At 46.7% G+C, this 21,003-nt stretch overlaps 1 protein-coding gene across 4 annotated transcripts in view; it reads right to left on the bottom strand.

The window, feature by feature from the left end:
- Nucleotides 1-5,106: 5,106 nt before the first annotated feature.
- The window catches only part of MGLL (monoglyceride lipase), a 102,035-nt gene continuing 86,138 nt past the window's right edge, over nt 5,107-21,003 (bottom strand). For 3 of the 4 annotated variants that reach the window (XM_014251654.2, XM_014251657.2, XM_005522071.3), the window contains 4 exons: nt 20,001-20,111; nt 15,958-16,047; nt 9,790-10,005; nt 5,107-8,808 (listed from right to left, as the gene is read on the bottom strand). In XM_014251654.2, the coding sequence (XP_014107129.2) occupies nt 8,683-8,808; nt 9,790-10,005; nt 15,958-16,047; nt 20,001-20,111 (543 nt within the window). In that variant the 3' untranslated portion in view covers nt 5,107-8,682. The remainder of the gene's footprint in view (nt 8,809-9,789; nt 10,006-15,957; nt 16,048-20,000; nt 20,112-21,003) is intronic. The other variant, XM_088061680.1, reaches the window with a different exon arrangement.

Raw genomic sequence — 21,003 nt, 5'->3', positions numbered from 1 at the left:
TTTAGCAGCACCGGGGCACAGGCTTGGTCACTGCCATGGTTGTTTGTTAGGGAGGTGATGTTGTTAACAGGTAAGTTGTCTTTCCCTTTCCTCTTGTCATCTTGTGCCCCTGCCATTGATGACTGTCTTTTATATGCAAGGATTGAGATTTTTCAGCCTTTGTGCTTAACTACTCTGACTTGTTCAGTGCACTCCTGGAGTCAAAGCCTGTGTTTTCTCCAAAACTCTGCTGAAGTGTCTGGTCAGTCCTTCCTCTCTGAGGACACAGGCACCTGTTTTCTTATCTGCTTTCTTGTATGCCTGGGTGGCTGCAACTTTTTGGCTAAAGGCAATAGCTGAGCTGTCTGTGCAGCCCCTGTTGACTTCAGAGCATGACTGGCATTCAGGGAATGAGCATTCATCTTGTCCTTATTGCTCTGTGTAGGAACATGGAATTTTCAGAGGGGAGATACTAATAACATCTGAATGACTAATGCTGTTGAAGGGAGGGCTTGGAAGAATTCAAGGCTTAATCAGATTTTTGAGGCTCAAGGATCACAGGTTTGGGAGCCGAAATGTGTGCTCAGCTTCCAGGGATGAGTGATCCTGGCTAGATCTGCTGATGGGAAACCATGGCTTGGCTTGGTTCTCTGCTCACAGGGGGTAGGTGTGCTGAGATGCAGGTTTTTATTTTACCTTCTAAGCTAAAACAGATTTGACAAAACAAATTAATTGAGAGGCCACACCAGCAAACCATTTATTATAGTCGGGGCCTATTTTACATAAAGGTGCTGGCTCTGCTGGGGTTGCTGCATGCCTTGAGGAAGTGCTGAGGGAAAAGGACAGAGAACCCTTTTTTAGGCTGCAAATGGTTTTGAGTCTGGAAATTGGAGATGGGTTATTGGCAATAACCAAGTCAAGGGCTGCAGAGGAGCAGTGAATTAGGGAACAACAGCCACATCTGGCTGCAGGTATGGACATGCAGATCCTGAAGCCAAAGTCAAGCTGTGAACTTCAAACTCGTATGTGATCAGCATCTTGGGGGGAAAAGGGGGTGAGCATGCACATTCCCTTTGCTTTTCCCCATTGTGGTTAACTTTGTAAGCATAAAAGTGCAGGGCAAGCTTTGAAGGGCATTTCAGCAGATTAAAGAAAGCCTTGGAAGAGAATCAGTACCATGCAAACAACTAGCTCTGGTCCCAATGGACTGGCTGCCAGTTCCCAAAATAAGCTCTGAAAATGAGTGTGAGAGCTTTCCTCTCCCTCCTGTTACCAGCAGAGCAAGCTCAAGGGGAAAGAGAGCAGGATTAGAAAGTGAGATTGCTCACTCATGACAACAGCAGTCTGCCTTGTCTGTTCGCGGTAGTGAGCAGCTATGGCAGAAGGCAAGGCTGCTGCTTTGGCATGTTGGGTTAGGAAAAGGAGGTGAAAGGAGTGCTATGGTGTGGTCAGATGCTTCTGTTCATGGGCTCAGGGAAGGGTAGATTTGGTCCAAAATAACTTGATGTAACTTCCCCATGCAGGAAACCAAGCTGGTCTGTGTTGCACTGTGATGTCATTGAAACTCCAGTAAGGAAAATGCCTCCCTCTTTATTCTTTCATAACTTCTTTGTGAGCCAGAGTCATCCCAGTACGATTTGTACAAGACTGTGACAGTGATGAGCTGTATGAGGCAGGCTGTGCAGAGACCTGCTCTGAGGGGAAGGCAAGCTGGTGTGTTAATTACTGCTCCTTGGGATGTGGTTTAGGAGCTGAAGGCTGATCTTTCATATCAAGGCTAAGTTGACATTGTAGCTCTCCTGTCTGCTCAGAAGGATTTATTCTAACATGTTCTTGGCACAGCATAGCAGAACTACCAATATTTCTATTAATTTTATTAAGCTTGCTTCTGTAACAGGAGCCAGCAATCTGCTCTCTAGAGCTCCTTCCATCCCCTTTCTCCATGCATCTAAAACGAAAAATTATCCAGGAGTTTCAGAAGAAGTTGGCTGGTGGCAAGTTCAGTCTCCTTCCCTTTTCCAAAGTCTCTTCTTGAGAAGCTGAAAATGCTTCAGGTGAGTTGTTTTCTGCTGTGCTGCTTCTCTGGTCTGGGTGCCAGTCAGGCACAGCATCTTCAAAGCTGTTCAGGGTGCTGTTTCTGGCTATGCTGCTCCTGGGGTGACTGCTCCTTCTCTTGCTGGAGGCAGGGGAGATGGTATTTCTTATTTACTGATTTTGTGACCTTTTCCAATCAGGTGTGCAATTAAACATCAGTCTTCCCAGTCTGAAAGCACACAAGGGGCCGGTACTTCTTGCTCTGCCAGTTTAGACTTTACTGGGGATCCAGGACTCGCCAGTCACACAAGTGCCTCAGGGCTGGGTTTTGGCACAGACCAGCCCCAGCAGGGGATGTACATAAGCTCAGCATGGGAGGAGAGGACTTGGCTTTAAGTGCACGGGGTGAACCCTGGAAGCTTTTGATGTGACAAAGACAAGGGCTGCCCTGTGCAGCCCACAGGGAGGATGGCTCACTGCTGTCATTTCAGCATGAGGCTGACCCTGCAGTCCAGCCAGAGGGAAAAGCTGTTTTTTTTGTTTTCCTCTGTATGGGGAGCCTGAGTTGTTTATTTGCTAAAAAGATCTGCTCCAGGGTTCACTGTGTCAGCCTGCAGAGAGCTTTGCTGGTTTGCCATTGCATGGTTGTTTTATGTAAATGAAGACAAGATGCTGACACAAAGGCTTCTGACTTTGGGAGGGCTGGAAAGCTCAGCTTTTCCTGGGGCTCTGTCTCATGCCAGGGTTTACTGTGCTCTGGCAGAAGTTTGCTTGCCTCTGGTCATGAACCTTCCTAAGGTACCACTTGTCCTTTGCCCCTGAGCTGCCATTCCTTTCCCTCTGCCATTCTTGTCTCTGTGTTTTCTTAGAAGACAAGTGTTTTCCATGCTTGACATCTTGCCCTCCCATCAGCTCCCCCCCAGGCCAAGTAGCTTTCTTCTCCAAGTTCCATTTGGATAGCACATATCATGCAATCTCTCCAAACTCTTAATTGGTCTCTTAGGAATTGTTTTTCATCTGAATTCCTGGAATGTTCCCATACACTGGAGTTTCCTCCAGACAGAAGGGAAATTAATCCTGTGTCACTCCCTTCCGAGGAGTGGTGGCCATGGGAATGCTGGTTGTTTGGCTTGTGCCTGTTGGGAGATGTGGGTTCTGCAGTGTTTGCTCACAGTTGTGGCAGTTTTGCATAATAAGGCAGCTGTTTGGAGAGCAGCAGGAAGGTGAGTGGTGGCTCCACATCAGCAGCTTCCTCATCAGAGGGAGAAGGAGGGCAAAGGAGACTTGTGCTTATATGTGGAGAGAAGAGGAAATAGCTGATCAACCCCCCACTTCTGAGAGGCTGGGTGAGCAGGAATGCTGTTGGCAGGCAGTCAGGCATGTGTGTGGCACCGGTGTCTCTGGTGCTGTGGTGGCACCTGCACAACCCTTCAGCTCCATCTCCCTTTTCCTGTGATGAAATTCTGCTGGAAGCTGGGCAGGACAGTGGCAGGTGGAGAGGTGTGAGACCCTGCTCACCCCCAGCAGCAGCTCTGCAGCAGTGGCTTGCAGCCCCACTTCTCCCTCCTCTGATGCCTAACCAGCAGCAAATGGAAGTGAAGCACTGTGGGTTACACACTGAGCAGATCTGAATTAAAATTCTTCACCGCTCACTGGAGCTGCAGCCTTTGCTGCTCTCGGTGCCTGAGCCTGGGCTGTGTGCTGGGCTGTGTGGTGCCAGAAGTCTGACAGAGGCATGGTCCCTGTTGCACTGTGACACCTCTTACGTCCCAATGGTGATGCAGGCTGTCTGTCCTTGCCAGGGGGACTGGAAGCTAAGGAGCTCTTCCCCTCACCCTGACACTGCTCTGGCTCCTGCTTTACCATTCATTGGCTGATCCCCTCCTTGTAGCTACCCCCAGGGCCAGCCTTGGATAACAAGGGACTGAGGACAGGCTGAGGGAAGAGAAAAAGGCGAAAGCTTCAGGGTTCCTGATCACTTTCTCACAGGATCAGAGTAGAAGCCAGGCTAAAAACAGGAAGGTCACCTATGGCTGTGACAGCTCACCAGCCATCATGTGGTGACACAGGGAGAAGTGCACATCCAAAAGAGCTCCTTTGTGCTGGTGCTGCCCCCAGCCTTGTGAAGGACTGTCCCCTCCCTCCTGTGCTCAGTCCCTGTCTCAGCACCATGGTGTGCTCCCTCCAGTGACTCTCAAAACTGTGATGAGCTTAATAAACCATCAAAATATCAGAAGAGCGAGCTGTGGACTTGCCAGAGTTAAAGCAAATGTTGTTACTAATGATGTTTCTTACTAGCATGGTGTGCCTGCTGGCTTGGTGAAAAGCCCAGCTCTGTTGTCTGTGTTGATGGGCATCAAAGCCCTCGGCCAGAGCTTCTGACCTGGTGGGCTGGGATGTGATCAGACACAGAGCCTGCACAGGGCTGCAGAAGGAGAATATTATGCTCTTGATTTAGTGACTTGAGGCATAAGGAAGTTGAAATGAGTTGATGAAGGTTGCAGGTTGGGTCTGGTGGTGCTAATGACTGGCCAGAGGGGTGGCATGACTGCATGCTGTCCTGTCCTGTGCTGCAGCAGTCCTCACGTGTTTTGGAGTGTGAGTGGCTGGGGAGCCCTCAAACAAGTGACTTGTCTTGAAGCATGGAGAGGAGAGCAGGAGAGGACCTTGTGGCTGCTCTTTGGCCCAGCCCCACTCTCTGGACAGGAGGGGCATTTCTGCAGCGTGGGACACTGACAGCACCAACCCTAGCTCTGGATGGGCCAGGAGCTCTGATGGCATCTGGGCACTGCCTGGAAGCTGAGAGCATCAAAGCCACTCCCCAGCCTGATCTGCAGTGACAGCTGAGGACAAAATGTAGGATTTAATTAGCAGTTGCTCCTGGCCATGGTGCAGATGCTTCCTGTTGGAATTGTGTTTAGTTCAGGACCAACATCATGTTTTATAAGGCTTTTAAAAGCATGGGAACCAGGTGTTGAAGCAGTCTGAGTTTGCCTGTTACTGCACATCCTCCACCAGCTCCACACTGTTGTTTAATCTGGGCTGTGGGAAGCGCTTTGGAATGGTCACCAATGACACCTCAGACACGCTCTGTTCAGAAAACATAACTTTATTATTAGTTGCAATATACATTGTATTCCTTTAAGAATCCTAAACTTGTATATGGTTTTTCCACTGAAAATACATGTGTATGTATATATGTTTTTATATATGTATATATATATATATATATATATAATGTATCTTATTGAACTGGAACACAACAGAACAAAAGAGACAACCTCAGGAATTACTTGTAAAAGGAAATGTGATCCCAACGGGTTTGTGCTGGCAGTGTGCTAAGGTGAGTGGTATAAAAAGGACAGGCTAAATAGAAAACATGATGGGTTAGGCAGTGGGAAATGGCCTCTCAGTGCTACAGGTGGTGATATATACAGTAGTTACACGTTGCTATTGCTCAGTCACGAGTGCCACCTGTTCTCCAAGGCAGAGCAGACTCTCGTGAGGCTCTGCACAGCAACATTCATAAGGCTAGCTGTGCTCCCTGCAAGTGGTACCTGCCAGTTGGAAATAGAGTGTAATTACATTTCCCTCAGCAGCTGCTCTGCTCATTGCTAATCTGGTCAGCCAAGGAAGAATTCCTCTGGGGCTTGGTGAAACCTAACTGGGTCAGTATAAAGGAGCTTACAGGCAGGGAAAGGGATCAGCAACAGCAGAGAGAGCTGAAATGTGCAGTTCAGTGTCTCACCTGGTGCAGGCTGATTTGTTCCCGACTCCTTCCCACTGCACTCATTTCCCCACCTGCCAAGGAGCTGTGGCCCCTCTCTGCTCAGCAGCCAGCCCAGGGGTCTGTGGGGTCAGCATGGGCAGTGCCCAGCTTCTTTTGGATAGGTTTCACTGTGTAAATTGCCTCAGAAGGTAACTCTTCAGAAAAGTGGCTGAGGGTGGCAATACCTGCTGCTGTGCCATGGCTTTGGGGTCATTTGGCTTTTTTGTTGTCGTTGTTCATTGCAGGTTTTGTTTGTTAACCTTTATTTCTAACACAGCCTCCCCAGGCCATGTGCCACTGCTGAGCTTAGCTATAGACAGAAGGACAAGTCTTCCCCAGATAATGTAATTTGTTTCCCTTTATTTCTGTTCATCTGCAGATGTTTCTTGGGTGAAAGGACACATTTTAGCAAAGGCACTGACAACAGACTTTCCTCTGCCAGGTTGAAGGGAGCGGTCGGGCTCTGACCTTTCTGCTGAAGGGTCACTTCCCTCTCCCCTCCTGCAAAGTGCTTGTCACTTTGGAAGGGATGTAAAGAATGTGGGCATTGATTTACTCCTCCTGACTTCCTCAAGAAAAGTGCTTTCAAAAATCCTATCCTTAAGTCATCATCTTGCTACTACCCCCGCAACGTCTGTCACCTCTGGATCACACCCACTTGTTTCCCCTTCCAGCTGAAGAAGGAGGTGAGATTTATCACTGCTGTAGTGTTTCACTTCTTGCTGTCTTTCTCTAGCAGCATCTGGCCAGGAGGGAGCTTGCTCAGGCAAGAGAAATTGCCTCAAGACAGGCTGCTGGAAGATGGGAAGTGGGTGACCTGCTCATTGCTCCTTCCCAGAGTGTCACCAGAGGTTTAGCAGGGGCTGCTGAGAACAGCCGATTGCACTGCAATAATATTTCAATAAAAAGCTGGCGTTGCTGGGAGAACTACAGCTCATTCCTCTCTTTAGAGGCAAGAAAATACAAATGCCAAAGTGCCTGAATCAACCTGTATAAAAGAGCTTCCCTGACTTGGGCCCCTTAGGGCAACTACAAGGACACAACCTGCATCCACATATCTCTCATCCATCCATGCTGCTAGGACTGAATGGGACTGATTCTGACTGTTATTGCACAGAGGTCCCTTTCATGAACCTTGCTGGAACTGCTTCCAAAAGGGAGAAGAGGTGGGTGACCCCCTGACTGTCAAAGGAGGGATCCAGCCCTGGGGACAGCAGCTCAAGACACAGTGGTGTTTCTTGCTGCTGCCGGGGAAGGCAGTGAGGGCTGGTTTGTCACTGGGGGAGATACCCCACTCTCTCATAGTGCAACATTTGCATTCTCTTCTTGCAAAACCAGAGGGAGAGGTGCTGGTTAAACCCCTTCCCTTTGGATAGTGCCCAAAAGTGTATTCATGCTGAATAAATCGGCCTGCACAGCCGCGCTGACATCACTGCAGCTTTTACTGTGTCAATACAATGTCTCTGCTCTCATCCAGGGTCTACACTCTTTCCTCTCACCCTCCTACTAGCAGAGACTCAGGCAGCTCTAGAATTTGGCTTACCTGCACCACAGGCCCTGTCCCCAGGCTCCTCCACAGCAGCTTGTACAGCAGGGTCCGTGGATGCCCCAGTACAGCAGGTAGAGGTTGGATGGATGATCACACTCTACACTCTGCCTTCAGCTGTCCACACGTCCCAAAGGGCTGAGCTCAGTCCCTCAGTGACCTTCCCCAGTGCTGATTAGGAGGAGACTGGGATGAACTTGGACAGGATCTCTGCTCGTGCTGTGGGTCTTCTGCTAAACCAGTGGACCATGAGGACACCCACTGCTACTCCCCACCCACCAGATGCTCTGCACTTCTCTCTAGCATTATTTTCAGGACACTTTCCAACTGATGAAGAAAAACAACAGATTATGACTGTAAAGTTATGGTGAGAGGACCGGATCCTGGTAGGACAACATTGTTCCTTGCCAAGAAAAGGAATTATTAACTCCTTCCTTATTCTCCTCCCATTTCTTTCCCAGCTTCCAGCCACCTCTATATAGATCATATAATATATTACTATATTCTCTTATAACTTTGACTTTGCTTTTTCATTTTCAGTAGCACAAGTGATTAATTAAAAAAAAAAAAAAAAGGAAGGAAAAAACCCTATCCCTAGGAATATTTACAGAATAGTTCATCTTGCAGAGGAGATGGGGTTTGACATGGGGAAAAGCATGGGAATTGAATGTGCTAAGTGGGTTTGATTCCACATTCCTGCTTTCCCCTCTGGGATCCTGCTTGGATGATGAAAATCAAAGCACTGTTCAACATGCTTTTTGAGTGCAAACTCACAGAGGATGTGCAGGGTGGCGGGGGAGGCCTCTCTATGCTCTCCCCTGGCCTGGTCTACTTAAAAAGGTAGTATCCAAAGGGGTCTGATCTTGAAAATCAGCTCTTCACCTTCAGGGAGCTGCCAACTCCATCTTTAGCCTCTCCTCATCGCGCAGCACCTTCGTTAGTGCTCTCCTCTCAAGGACCAGGGTTTTTAAGGTACTGGTTGGTGGGGACAAGGGATGCACCTGGCATCAAAACCATGAAGTGGAAGATACTGATTTCTTTTACATACCAATAATTATTGCAGTATAAACACGCCCCAGTCACCACAGCAAAAGTAGAGAAGGGGAAGCTGTAGAGGAAGTTTGGTGGGTGAGGGGCATCCCACAGCTATCAGTTCTTCTCCAGATTAGGGCAGTGGCCATTTACATCAGCAAATAATACCCTACCCTGTGCTTCTCCCCCCACCCTCCCTTATGCTGTATGTGATTAAATATTCCAGTAATCCCTCCATGTTAGATCTTTCCCCAAGAGATTTCTAGTAAGAAAAACATCTATTCCCAGAAAACCCCAGTAAGAGCTGCAAATGAAATTGCTTTTAAGTATGGCTGGTTTCCCCAGCTGCTGAGACCTTCTGGCCAATCCATGTCAGTATTTCTGTGAAGACAGAGGTAGAGACCTCAGGCAGCTCTTTGTGGAGGGCATGATAGGCTTCCTCATACACCTGCAACCAGGGAGAAGTAGAGATTAGCACAGAAAAAATAAATCTGCATGAACAAAACAGCCTTCAGTCCCCTCTCGTCAACACCCACAGGTCCAACACATCCTGCCCACAACTTGTCAGTTTTTCTCTGAGATGTAGCAGGTTATGAAATCAAGGAGATGCCACTGGTGGTGCTGGCCCTCAACAAGCAGGAAGGTGTTGGCATTGCTGCCTGATATCTGTGGGTACCAGAACACCCTGCTGCTCTTTAGGAACATAATGCATGTCCCAGCCCCATACATTTCTTGTTTCTTATCCCACTAAGGAGGAGGAAATACTTATCATGCCCTTGGAGTGTAAAGGACAATGGGAGATGTTCCCATCATGCCTTGTGCAATTTTACTCCTTTTATGCTCAGACTATCCAGTTATTTTTCCAATGACAAAAGCTTTCCCTTGGTTTCCCAGTCTCTCTTTCAGGTTTATTCATGTGCTAACAATTGGTTAATCAGCTGTGGTTCTCTTGAAATGAGCAGATGTGAAGCGGCTTTTGTTGTTCAGCATTTTGGAAAGACCTTCCTGCACCTTTACATGCTGGGACATGAGGTAAGGCTGGTGCTCACACAGTTTGCATTGTTCAGAAGAGCTTTTTGGGTCAAGACTTTACCTGCTTATGAGCCTTGCTCTACTTCTACACCAAGCTGCTTCATGTCCAAGACACCCTCTAGGCACACAGCCAGCTCTGGGGCAGGCCTGGAGGTCGCCCACCATGCCTGCCCCCAGCCTGGCTGTAGCTGGTGAAAGAGCACCACACTGAGCCCAGGGGAGGGCTGGACTTGGGCTACCTCCTGGTGAAAGGGGCTGTCACCTGCCCAGCCTCACCAGTCCATCAGCTCTCTTTGCCTCCAGCTCTCTGGAGGTCAGCAGGCTCCCTGCCCCTCACAGTTGTGCTCAGGCCAACACTGACAGCATTATCTCTTAACAATCAAGAAAGCAAGATGACCTTGAGCGTTTTGTCCTGGCTCTGCACTGTGTCCATCAGTAAATAAGAGCCCCTGATATCGCAGAGCTTGTCAGAAGAGCCGTGTAGCACCAGGATGGGCAAAGTCAGCTTGGGCAGGGCTCGCTCAATTCTGGCAATGGCATTCATCAGTTGGATGACGAAGGAGACCTTCATGCCACCGTGGTAGACCAAGGGATCGGATGTGTAAGACTCCATCTGGCAGGGAGAAAGAGGTGATTTAAGATTAGCAATATTTCATGCATATGGGAACAAGCAGATCAGCCTGGCAGTGAGCCAGGACTTCCCTTGGCCTGCACAGTCGTTCCCTGCTCTCTCAGGACATCCGGCCATCACAGTCAAGGTCGAGGTACTGTGGCTTACCAGCACTGCTCACACAACCTGACATGCTGTTTGCTGCATGTTTCTCTCTTACACCACTATAAAATATTCAAGCCAGAGCTCTTTGAAAGGAGCTCCTGCAGGGAAACAACCAGTGCTGGACAAAGACCATTCCCACAGGGGCACCTGCCTGCATTTTTCTCCTCTGCTGTGCCCTTCTGTCATTCCAATGTTACATCTCTTCTTACAGAGTTTTCTTCAGAAAACTGTGTTATTTGAAAGCTGATGTTCTCCAAGCCGTTATTTTCTCTGAGTGCTCAAATGTTCTCATTCCCTTTCCTGGGGTGGTGACCATGACCTACACCTACAGACAACTGACAGAGGTGACTGCAAAGCTGAGGGGTCATCTCTGGCTGCAAAGCATGACAGAAAAGGCAGCAAATTATGGTATTAGGTGGTAGGCAAAAAAAAGTAGTCAACAACTTGCTCAGTCAGATTGTGAGGGGATAAAAATGCTCAAGAGCTGGTGCAGAAAGTTGCTAGGAAAGAGTAGTTACTGCAGCAGGCAAATCTACAGTAAATATTTGTATACTGTATGTGGAGACGGCCCACACAGACCCCACTATCGCAATATTTGCCAGAATGCTTTGACTATGGGCTGGTCTCTGGCACAGCCTCCGGTTTCTCCCAACCCTGGCAGATGTTTATAGAAATTATGGTTATTTATAGGTTGGCTGAAAACAGTCTCCTCCTCTCCTCACAGGCAGTGGAGTCTGTTTAAATTCCACCTTGAAGGCATTAAGTTGAGGTCCTTTTGCTTCTGCCTGTGCCTGCCCTGAGGGGACCATAGGTAGGAGGTGACCCAACAGGCCACCCAAGGACATGTGTAGGTGTAGGCACAGGCAGGCACTGTAGGACAGTATGGATAGAAAGGTTTTGGGGTGGAGTTTGTCTTCTTCCCCGTGAGATGAGATTCTCAGGGGGGCAGAACAGTACATGGTGGGGCTTTCCCACTGGATGCATTCACTTGCCAAAGGGTTTGAAACCAGGTTCCCCTGTTGTCATCTTGAACGTGCCAGAATGTAAAGCACTGGAAATGGAGGTGGCAGTGAGGCACCCTGCTGCTTACAAGTCTTTCCCCATCACTTTCCTACTTCCAGTCCCCACCATCTCCCACAGCTTGAATCCATGGTTCCTATCCATACTACGTGCAGCAAGAGAAAGCTGTGGGGGGAAATTTGGGACTATTAGTGGCTGACACCATTCAGACCCAGCCCACAGTAGTACAGGTGGTCCAGGGAGGGACAGTTGTACTGCCACTCCACTTTGTGTTGGAGTTGGACCAAAAAAATTCAAGCTGTCATAGAACTCACTTAGGGATCCTTGGAAGTCGTGGATGTTTCTAGGATTTGATTAAGGCCATTGTTATATTTTGGTCTCTGTGCAAGATTATGGCTGCTCTGAAGTGAGGGGTAATTTTTGGCAGGGAGACAAAGATAATCATCTCAGCTCATCATATTAGGATATTACACGTGGTATCTCCCTTTCAAAGAAGAATGTGCTTGCTGAGGGTCTGGAAAACTGCTTGTAGGAGGCAACTGCAAAGATGAGACTGTGGTTAAGACACTGAGACTTGGTAAACATCCCCTTCTCCTGCTAATGGCCCTGGGAAGCAGAGACTGAACAGCTCACAGTCCTTTTGACTCCTCATGGACCATCCCAGTGCCCAACCAGCTTGTTGATGCAGAATCCTCCATCTCCAGGTTTTCCCTTTTTTTTTTTTTCATCCCCTACACTGTTCAGCTGTACCTTCCTTGCTCTCCAAAGTCCTTCAAACAGGGCAAGAAGCCGCCTGTGTTTAGAAGAAATTGTTTCCTTGTGACTGTGCTCATGGAAAACGTTCAGCTTTGACTTTCAGGACACCAAGAGCCTGGTGGGGTGCGGTTCCTCTCCTGTTGACAGGTGGATCTACCCTGATGTGTTCTGCCAAACATGGTGACTTTCATCAGCTTTTTGAGAAAAACCACTGTGTTGCATTGGCTACTTAGCAACTGGCTTTGGCCTAATCTGGATCTATGTCACAGTGCTGTGCTAAAGCAACACAGTTTTGAGATGGGTGGGCTTTATTATTTTCTAGTTTGGTGCGGGGTTTTTTTTTTTGTTGTGGTTTTCTTGTTTTCTTTGTTGTTTCTGGTCCTGTTTTTTTAATTGAATGCAATATAAAAGAGGTTTTGCAGGGGGGATTCAGGAGGGATGGGTGGATAGTTTGACAGAAGGTCCCTTCCCATGGAAAAAAACAGTGTTGATGAATTCATGTGACCTGGCCTCCTCCTCAGCCCCATAAATGCTACAAGAAATTACCTGAAGGCTTTCTTTCTCTTGTTATCTGAAAGAACGGGGATTTTTTAGCTTCTGAGCAGCCAACAAGTATTTTTGTGTAGATGGTGGCAGGAGGAAAATAAAAAGACCAAACCCAGTCCCAAACCAAAATGATCAGGACTGCAGGGGCAGTCAGAGTTAATGCTCAGTGCATGGGGTGAGTGCCAAGCAGCAGCTCTCTGGGGGAAGGAGGAAAGACAGGGAATGGGCTTTATATTTTGCAGGCTACAATCTGAAAACCCTGCAAACCCAAGACTGTTGTTGCTGCACCAAGCTCTGAGACAGGGGGCAAGAACAGAAGGTGATCCCAAGAGAGCCTGTGACTGCTTCCAGACGCTGTCAGGCAAAGGCTCTCCAGGGTCTCTCACATCACAACAGCTCTTTTTATCTTTATGTAATTCTAAGACAGAAGCAACCATCAGGTTGCTGGATTGCATCGACCTGTTTAGAGGTCTGCATCTCCTCTTGCAGCCTCATCCTATGTGGACTGGCAGGAACAAGGCTGAAGTCAGGGGCACCATTCCACCAAGTCAACAGCAGCTAACAAAGACTAGTGGGGTAAAGAGGTTCCTGCCACTGTGATGTCAATCCTCCTTGGAAGAACAGGACTGGTTTTTAAGGTTGCTTCTTGCTGTCTTTTTTCTGTCATGTGTTTGATACAGCAAACATCAAACCAACATCTCTATATCATTCTGTATTTCAGTCCCCACACCGTGAAGACAGCTTTCTGCGAACACAAACTCATTAGTAAATTCTTGGATGTTGTCCCAAAAATATTTCTAGTGAATAGAAAGCTGGTCTGGCAGGAGAGTATGTGTAACATATAAATAATGGATGTTCCCAGCACATTGTGTGCTTTAAATCTGAGCGTCTTGAATCCAAAAGGAGGGTGGAGTGTGCTTAGAGGCAGCCAGAGGACAAAAATGCTGTCTTGCCTTCCATAAGTGCTTGGAGCCTCAAATCCTGGTGTTTGAAGAGGGTCAGGAAAGCTCTTTACGTCACTGCCCGCAGCTGCCACGTCAGCTGTGTGCTCACTTACAGGAGAGAAGGCAGCACAGCACACAGGGCATCTCATCTGGAGGATGTCTCCATTACAGGCAGGCTCTGAGGAAGCTCATAAAATAACACCTTTATCCACTGCAAAAGGCTCTCCCTTGCTCCATGAAAAGGGAAAGGGCAGAGGAAAAACAACGCTACAAGGAAGCTTTAGAGACTTGAAGCATCACAGAGCAGATGAAGCAGCAGCAAATATGTGGTTAGAAAGACAACACAATAGCATTTATTATAAAGTATGTCCAGTGGTTGCTATGGTGATTCCTAACATCACCACGACACGGAAGTGCTCAGTCAATACTGTGTGCCAATTTCAGGAACTCTCTGACACTTTCCTAAATGTATTATTATTCAGTGTTATTATTATTATGTATTATTATTCTGTATTATTATTATTATACATTATAAATGTATTATTATTAATTATATATTATTATTATTAATAAATGTATTATTATTATTATTATTATTATGTCCCTACAGCATCACTTTTCTCCTGCAAAGCTATCGAGTGCAGCAGTAGCATCTTCCAGCAGAGGATCCAGCTCTTGAAGGTGTGTTTAAAACATCCTTAAATGTTTTAAATTTAAAACATCCTTTAAATGCAGCAGCAGCAGAGTTCAGGTGTCACATAACAAATCAGTGCAGAAGCAGGCAAAGGCCCACACGTCGCAGACACACTCACTCCTCAGGTAGGGAATAAAGCTTTCCAATTCCTCTCCTCCTCCAGAGCACTGATTGCTTTTATCCTCTAAATACAAATGTAGATGTGAAAACTTTCCTCTGTGTCATTTTAGTGAATTGATTGTCTAATTTAAACCTTTTCTCTGAATTATATGCAACAAGTTATGGCAGCTGAATATAATTAAGAGCAGGTTTCTACAGCTAGATTGGAGTCAGCCTTCTTCCCAAGCATATATTTTGTGCAGCCTCATATGATGCTTTGGAGCATATGGCACACGGTGCATCAGCGGATGCACATGATCACACTCCATGCTAGTCCTGTCTTTTCCTCAGCTCCTTGGATCTTTCCACCTCCAACACAGTGAAATCTTATGCTCTGTTCAAGGATGAGTGAACTGAAAGTCATTGGAACAAAAACCCCTCTGGCAGTGCCAAGAAACAACCCTGAGCCTTAAGGCTATTCTGGGAAACTCTTTGCTTTCCTGTTTTCTGAATAGGTGAGCCAAAGATGTGGGATATGCCAAGGCCAAATGCACTGCACTCACGCAGATGTTGGCACTGTCTTTGCACCTGATCCTTTCAGCTTCAATTCTAATGCTGGTCGAGCTGCCTTCCCAGAGAAAGGCAATTTATTAATTCCTAGTTAAGGTGTGAACCATTGCATGAACAGTGTGGAAAATTACAGCATCTGTCAGTGAGATGTGAGCTGGCGTGGGAGCACAGGAACAAGTGACCACTTTACACCAGGCAAGTTCTTGGGACACCCTTGGGTGCCATTTTCTATAATTCAAGAAAAAATGGTGCTTCCTGAAATGCACCAAGTTCTGGGTCTAGCCTAAGCACCTTCATTCACTTATGGCTTGTGACTCTCTCCATTCACTGGCCCTACAAGAGTGAGAAGGAAGAACCCTCGTTAGGTGGTGTTGCAGCAGTTTTTGCAGTGGTGGCATGAAAAGGCTGACACAGTTATTACCAGGAGTGAGTGTGAATGGGAGATGAGTCCCAGACTACTGCAGCACTATAAAAACTCAACCCCGGGGCAGTTCCATGCACATTCACAGTGCTGAGTCTGGAGCTGTGTTGTTACAACAGCTGCTTCAATTGCAGATCCTTAAAGTATTATTCTTGGGTGCAGCATGAATATATCATTTGTTTGGGAAGGCTGTAGCAGAGGCAGAGTGTGATCCAGGAGATGTCGTAACAAGTTCTTTGGCTCAAGCATGCTCTTTTCCTCTGCTTCAATGCATCTGGCACAATGTGATCCTGGTTTGGAAGCTGGAAAATGAAACTCCAGTATTGTAGGGTTTTGCAGGATTTCACCACAAAGAGCAGGGATGGAAAAGTTGACTTTAGCAGTGTGTTTGCTATCTGAGTTGTGTTTTGCTGCTGTAATGAGTGGTAGTGGTGCAGCAGAGACAAAGGCAGGGCTCCCATGTCCTTCCCACTGCACCTGTAGCTCTCTGTCATGTCTGGGACCCAGAGCAGCTGTGGGTGAAAGGCACACCCCAGGCAGGAGCAGCTGGTTTCCCACAGTCTTCTGTGAGCAGTCAGTTCCACTAGCTTCAAAGATATGTCACCTTTCTACACCAGCACAGATTTCACCCCCCTGATTTAGCAAAACACTTGTGGGGTTTTTTTTTCTAAAAGAAAAATGGCAGGACTGGGGCAAGATACCAACTATGCAGTGACTTAAAATGGCATTAAGGTTCTCACCTCTTTCTTGTTCCGGGAAATTGCACTTGGATCTATCGATCCCAGTGATAGGTTTGGGAGCACAAAGTTGAGCACTTTCGCTGCAAAAACCTGTGGGAGAGGAAAGGAAGCAGTCACAGATTCAGTTAGGGGAAAAGAGGGATCATAGAGGCCCAGATCCTGAGCTGATGGAAATCAGCACAGGAGTTAAATAGTTGAGAATTGTCAGCTAACTCTGGATAAAGATCTGTCCTATATTTAAAACATTTCTCTTAATGAGGAAAGTGTTTAAACTGCTCCTGGGAGCAGGGAGTGGGTGTGCTAGACTGAAATGCCATCAGCTGTCCGTCCACATGCAGCAGCACAACTTCATTGTACTGTGCCTTTGCCTCATTCTTAAGTTAATTTCTGAAAGGCCTCAGTTAAATACTTTGATAGGAAAAGGTAATTTCCAGCTTTTAGAGGTCTGGGTTTTGGTGTTTTATAGCCCTCTCCTTGCTGCCACAGCTCTGATTTCAGGCTGCAGTGCGTAAGTGATGTTGAGTGCCATTTGCAGGAGTTGCCTAGGCTGCACTAATTTTGATAAGAGTATTCTCCAGGGAACCTGTAAATAAATAACAGCCAAGTGTGTGTGCATTGGCTAAGGGAATCCATTGCTCACACGTCTCCTGGGAACAGCACACAATAGCATTGGGCAGCCCAGGCTGGAAACTGCTGCAAGAAGAAAGGGTAACATCTTTCACTTCAATAGCACTGCAAGCACATTGATACCATAATTCTGCTCTGATCTTTGATAGCTGCCTTTAATTAAGTGATCACTGCTTAAGTCAGAAGATACTCAGTTAGTGCTCATTGGTCTGGTTTATGGCCCTGTGCTGTTCACAGCTAACACTTGGAGGTAGGCTGTCCCCTATGCCCTCCGTTTCTGAAGATACCTAATCCTTTCTGAAGCACTCCCTGGCACTTCAGATCACAGATGACACACAACAGATTATTATGGTATTAGAGGAATAACACAAGGTTGAAGTCAAAGTCATCGAGGAGTGAAAAGCTGTGAAGACTCACAGCAGGTTTGGGAGTACGAGTGTACCTCTGGTAGATATGAGTAGGAGCCAGTGTCACTGTGTGCCAGTATTCTGAGCCCCTCACTGGCTATGACATTGTGTCAGCAAAACTGAATTTTACTACACAACAATGCAGCTATGAGCTTATGATGATCCAAGAAGGAATGGGGTTTCCCTCATTTCATGTAAACTCCAGGCAGTGATGATTTGAGCTATGCACCTTCATGTTTCCTAGGCAGGATTATGGACTCCGAATCTGATGACTATTGTCTCTGCTCAACTGAACAGAATAAAGAAAAAAGATAGAAAAAAAAAAGTTTTAATGTAGTACTATCTTCTAGATTAAACCTTAGGAAAAGTCCTTTGTAGTGTTGCTGGGTGCAGATTCAGGCTGAAAGACTGTGAGCAACGTGATGCCCAGTCAGCTTAGAAAGCAATAGAAATGGAAATAGAAATGGAAATAGAAATGTAAAACACAAGAGGTAAAGAGGGAATACTGTGTAGTGAGTCCTTAAACAATAGGCTGAGGGTCAGTACAGGGGATTAGACACCATGGAATATTTCCTAAGCAGTTGTCCTGCCCACCTGATTTCAAAGCATTCAATAGCAGAAATGAAGTGGGAGATGCTCTTTCACCCCTGCTCTGCCCTTTGCCAGAAGATGTGTGTGACTCCTGTCTCTGCCTTTGAAACTGCAAAGATTCAGAGCTGAATTTTGTCCAGGTCACTTGAGAAGAAAAGGGGGAAGGCAGCAAGATCCCTCTCACTCTACTGGATTTGCAACTGGATGCTTCCATCAGGACACAGGATTTGTAGGGCAGTGGTGAAATTGTGTTTCTGCAAAGAGCAACATTTGATCTTCCTGCACAGCCTGCAAACATGCTGTGCTTCTGCTGCTGCTGAGCTGCCTCGGCAGTCAGGGAAGGTCTGAAGGACCCAGTGTGTCATCTGGTTTGCTCTTATTGTTGTCTTGAGCCCTCATTTGTTCAGGCCAAGGTAAATTCTTGCTCAGCTGGAAACTTCCCCAACAAAGGGATGAATGCAATGGTCCTTGGGAAATGGCCCAGGGCTGAGAAGTCATACCAGTTCCAAGGGAAAACTAAGCCTTTGTTCCTGAGAAGCACAATCACCATGAAATGTTTTTTTGACTCTCAGAGGAAAAAAAAAAAACACACAGCTTTATGGGAAAATGAATCTTATGCGGGAATACTCTGCTTGTTTTCAATCCTTCCTCTTGAAAATACCTTTTCAACTCCTGAAATGATTTCAACTGAGTGGGACAGAGCAGAGCTATTTCAGGAATAATTAATTTTTATCAATTTTGAGATACAACAATAGATTTGAAAGAGAAAGAAAGTGACGGTGCTCTTGTAATACTGCATGTGAAAGACTTTCTAGGAAAGAGACTGTATAAACACCTCCAAAATACTTCAGTTAGAGAATAGGATTTCCTAGCTAAATAATGCATCATTGCATTTATTTCTTACATGGAAATAAAGCAACATCTAGTAGAGATCTGCAACAAAACAGACTACAGTAATGCTAGTTCCCACAGAACTGGTGAGTCCTTGTTTCAGAAAGGGTTTAGCATCTAGCAAAAGGTAAAGCTATAGCAATTTTCCTTATTTTCCTTGATTAGAAAGAAAAGGCTAACAGTCTCTCTCATATTCCGACTGTTTATTATTTTTTCTTAAAAGTTATTCTTTTTTGCTTTCCCAAGTAAGAAAAAGCAGGGGCACTGGTGCTCACGGGACACTTAGGCCAGATGTAGTCTTACCCATGAACAATCGGTAACCAGCCTCCTAAAACCAGACTTTGTTACTCTGACTCCTATTTAAATAAGTTTACTTGGACTGGATGACTTCAGGATTCACTTCTCTTAAAATCAGACAATGGGAAAGCACTTAGAAGGAAAATATTGACTGGCATCCAGGTGGTGCAGATCTCAGCAGGGTCCTGCATCTTAAGGCTACAGGTCTTAATGCATTTTCTTCAGTGGCAAAGAGGTGATTAGAAAGCACCCTTTGGTGCTTGTAATGATTTGTGAGGTCCATAGATGGCTTTGGCTACAGCAGAAAGTGGGGCAGGATTATACTGAAAGCTGAGGCAATCTGTCTCCTTCCTCACAGAAGGAAAAAAAAAGGAGAAATAGCTTAGAAGTAAATTAAAACAAGAAGCTAGCCCTAGGAGAAGTATCTAAGGAGAAAGGATAAAGGAAGGAGTCCTGTGGGAATGAGAGGCTCTGTCCTTCCTGCTGGTTTAGCTGCTCCTTCCCTTTGCTTCCAGCTTCTTTTAGGATTGTTGTTTATTCTTTTAAAAATGCAAAAAGGAAGAGAGAGCCGAGGCTCAGTTGCTTTGCAGAACTTCCCTGGGGAAGGGCAAACTGGGCAATGCAATTGTGGATCAGAAACAGCTCTTGAGGGCAGATGTGAATGGGAGGAGGATAAAGCCTAAATGCAACCAAAAGAGGTGGTCTGGACAAGAACCAGTTATGGTACCAAGCCAAATGGGATGCAGCTGGGCCAGTGATGCTTTAGCTGGAAGCCTCTTTTGAGGTTCATAAAGGATTTCTGGGACTCAGGAGCTGCAGTTCTGTTCAGAAATTGGTCATCCCCCAAATGCCAAAAATAACCCTGGCCTGACTTAGCCAGCAGCCTGTGTTGCAACTATACCAGACTGCATGAGTCAGGAAGAAAGCTGTAGGAGAGGAAGGGAAAGGACAGCATTGTGTGGGCTGCCACGGGGTGAGGTGAAGAAAGCACAGTCTGCTACCACCAGTACCCAGCTCTTGCTTAAATAGGTTTTTCTGGACAGGTTCAGGATTCACTTCCCCTCTGAAAAGTAGGTGGAACTGTGGGGGAGGCACTTAGAAGAAAAGTATTGACTGGCATCTGGGTGGCACAGATCCCAGCAGGGTTTTGCATTTCAAGGCCAGAGGTCTTAACACTTTTTCTTCTGCAGAAGAGCAAGGTGACCATGTGCAACGCGGGTTTGCTCTTACCTTGATGGGAGTAGCGACTTCTGGGCTGGCTACCACTAAAGGAGAGATTAACAGCATGCCTGAAAACTCACTGGGTCGCTCACTAGCTGTCAGAATGGAGATGGCTCCCCCCTGCAATGCAAAATAACAGCCCACAGCTTAATACAGGTGCCAACATCTTGTTTGTTTAGTAATCCTGTTACTGGAAGGGCTTTAGTCCAAGCAAGCAATTATTTCTGCCCCACTGGGAGTGCAGTGTGGTCAGCAAGGAAGGCTGGAGGAGTAGAAGCACTAGAAGTGTCTGGTTTTCGTGGGGGAGAAGAGATCTGATTTCTGTTCTCATGCTATAAACCCTCACGTCACACTGAACTCAACTTTCCGTGCAATGTCCGTCAGCTCCCCGGGATGCCTTGTGTCCTCCTTACTTAAAAGGACTAAGAAGTAAGAAGAAAATGTCTTGTGGTAGTTCAGGTGGGACTTGAAAATTAAGTTGAGGTTTGTCAGCTTGACAGACTGGTGCTGCATCAGGAAGATGCCGTGAAGCTGGGCTTGCTCCATGCTGTGCCACTGGTAACCTGGGCAACAGCAGTGCTGCCACTGGCATGTGAAAATCTTCACTAATTAATGGGAATCAAATATTCTCCTCCTCAGTGTCCCCAGCCCCTCCAGCCCCACTGTGCTGTGCCAAGGGCCTGGCAGCAAACACCCAGCCCATGGTCCGGAGCTGAATGACAGCCAGGCTGAGCCATCCTGCATGGGGACAGGGGCTGATGGCGAGGGGTGCAGATGGAAGGGATCCAGTGGGCTTGCTTGGGAAAGTTTGCAGAGGATTAGTTGCCAAGGGAAATATTTGGTGATCTTCCACACTGCTGGAGAACCAGGGGCTTGTTAAATGGAGCAGCAGCGAGAAGCGTCTCAAAGACCTCACTGGGAAATTGCTCCTTGTTACGGCGGCTTTGGAGCACGGGAGCCCTTCAGAGCATGCCATGCCTTCTTATGCAAGAACACTTATTTATCTGAGCAT

This window comes from Pseudopodoces humilis, chromosome 13, assembly GCF_049639895.1.
Source record: "Pseudopodoces humilis isolate 2021_Gansu_Grassland_sample_001 chromosome 13, ASM4963989v1, whole genome shotgun sequence".
NCBI classification, from domain to species: Eukaryota; Metazoa; Chordata; class Aves; order Passeriformes; family Paridae; genus Pseudopodoces; species Pseudopodoces humilis.
Note: the sequence above shows the minus strand (reverse complement) of the source record. Positions and strands in the feature narration are given on the sequence as shown.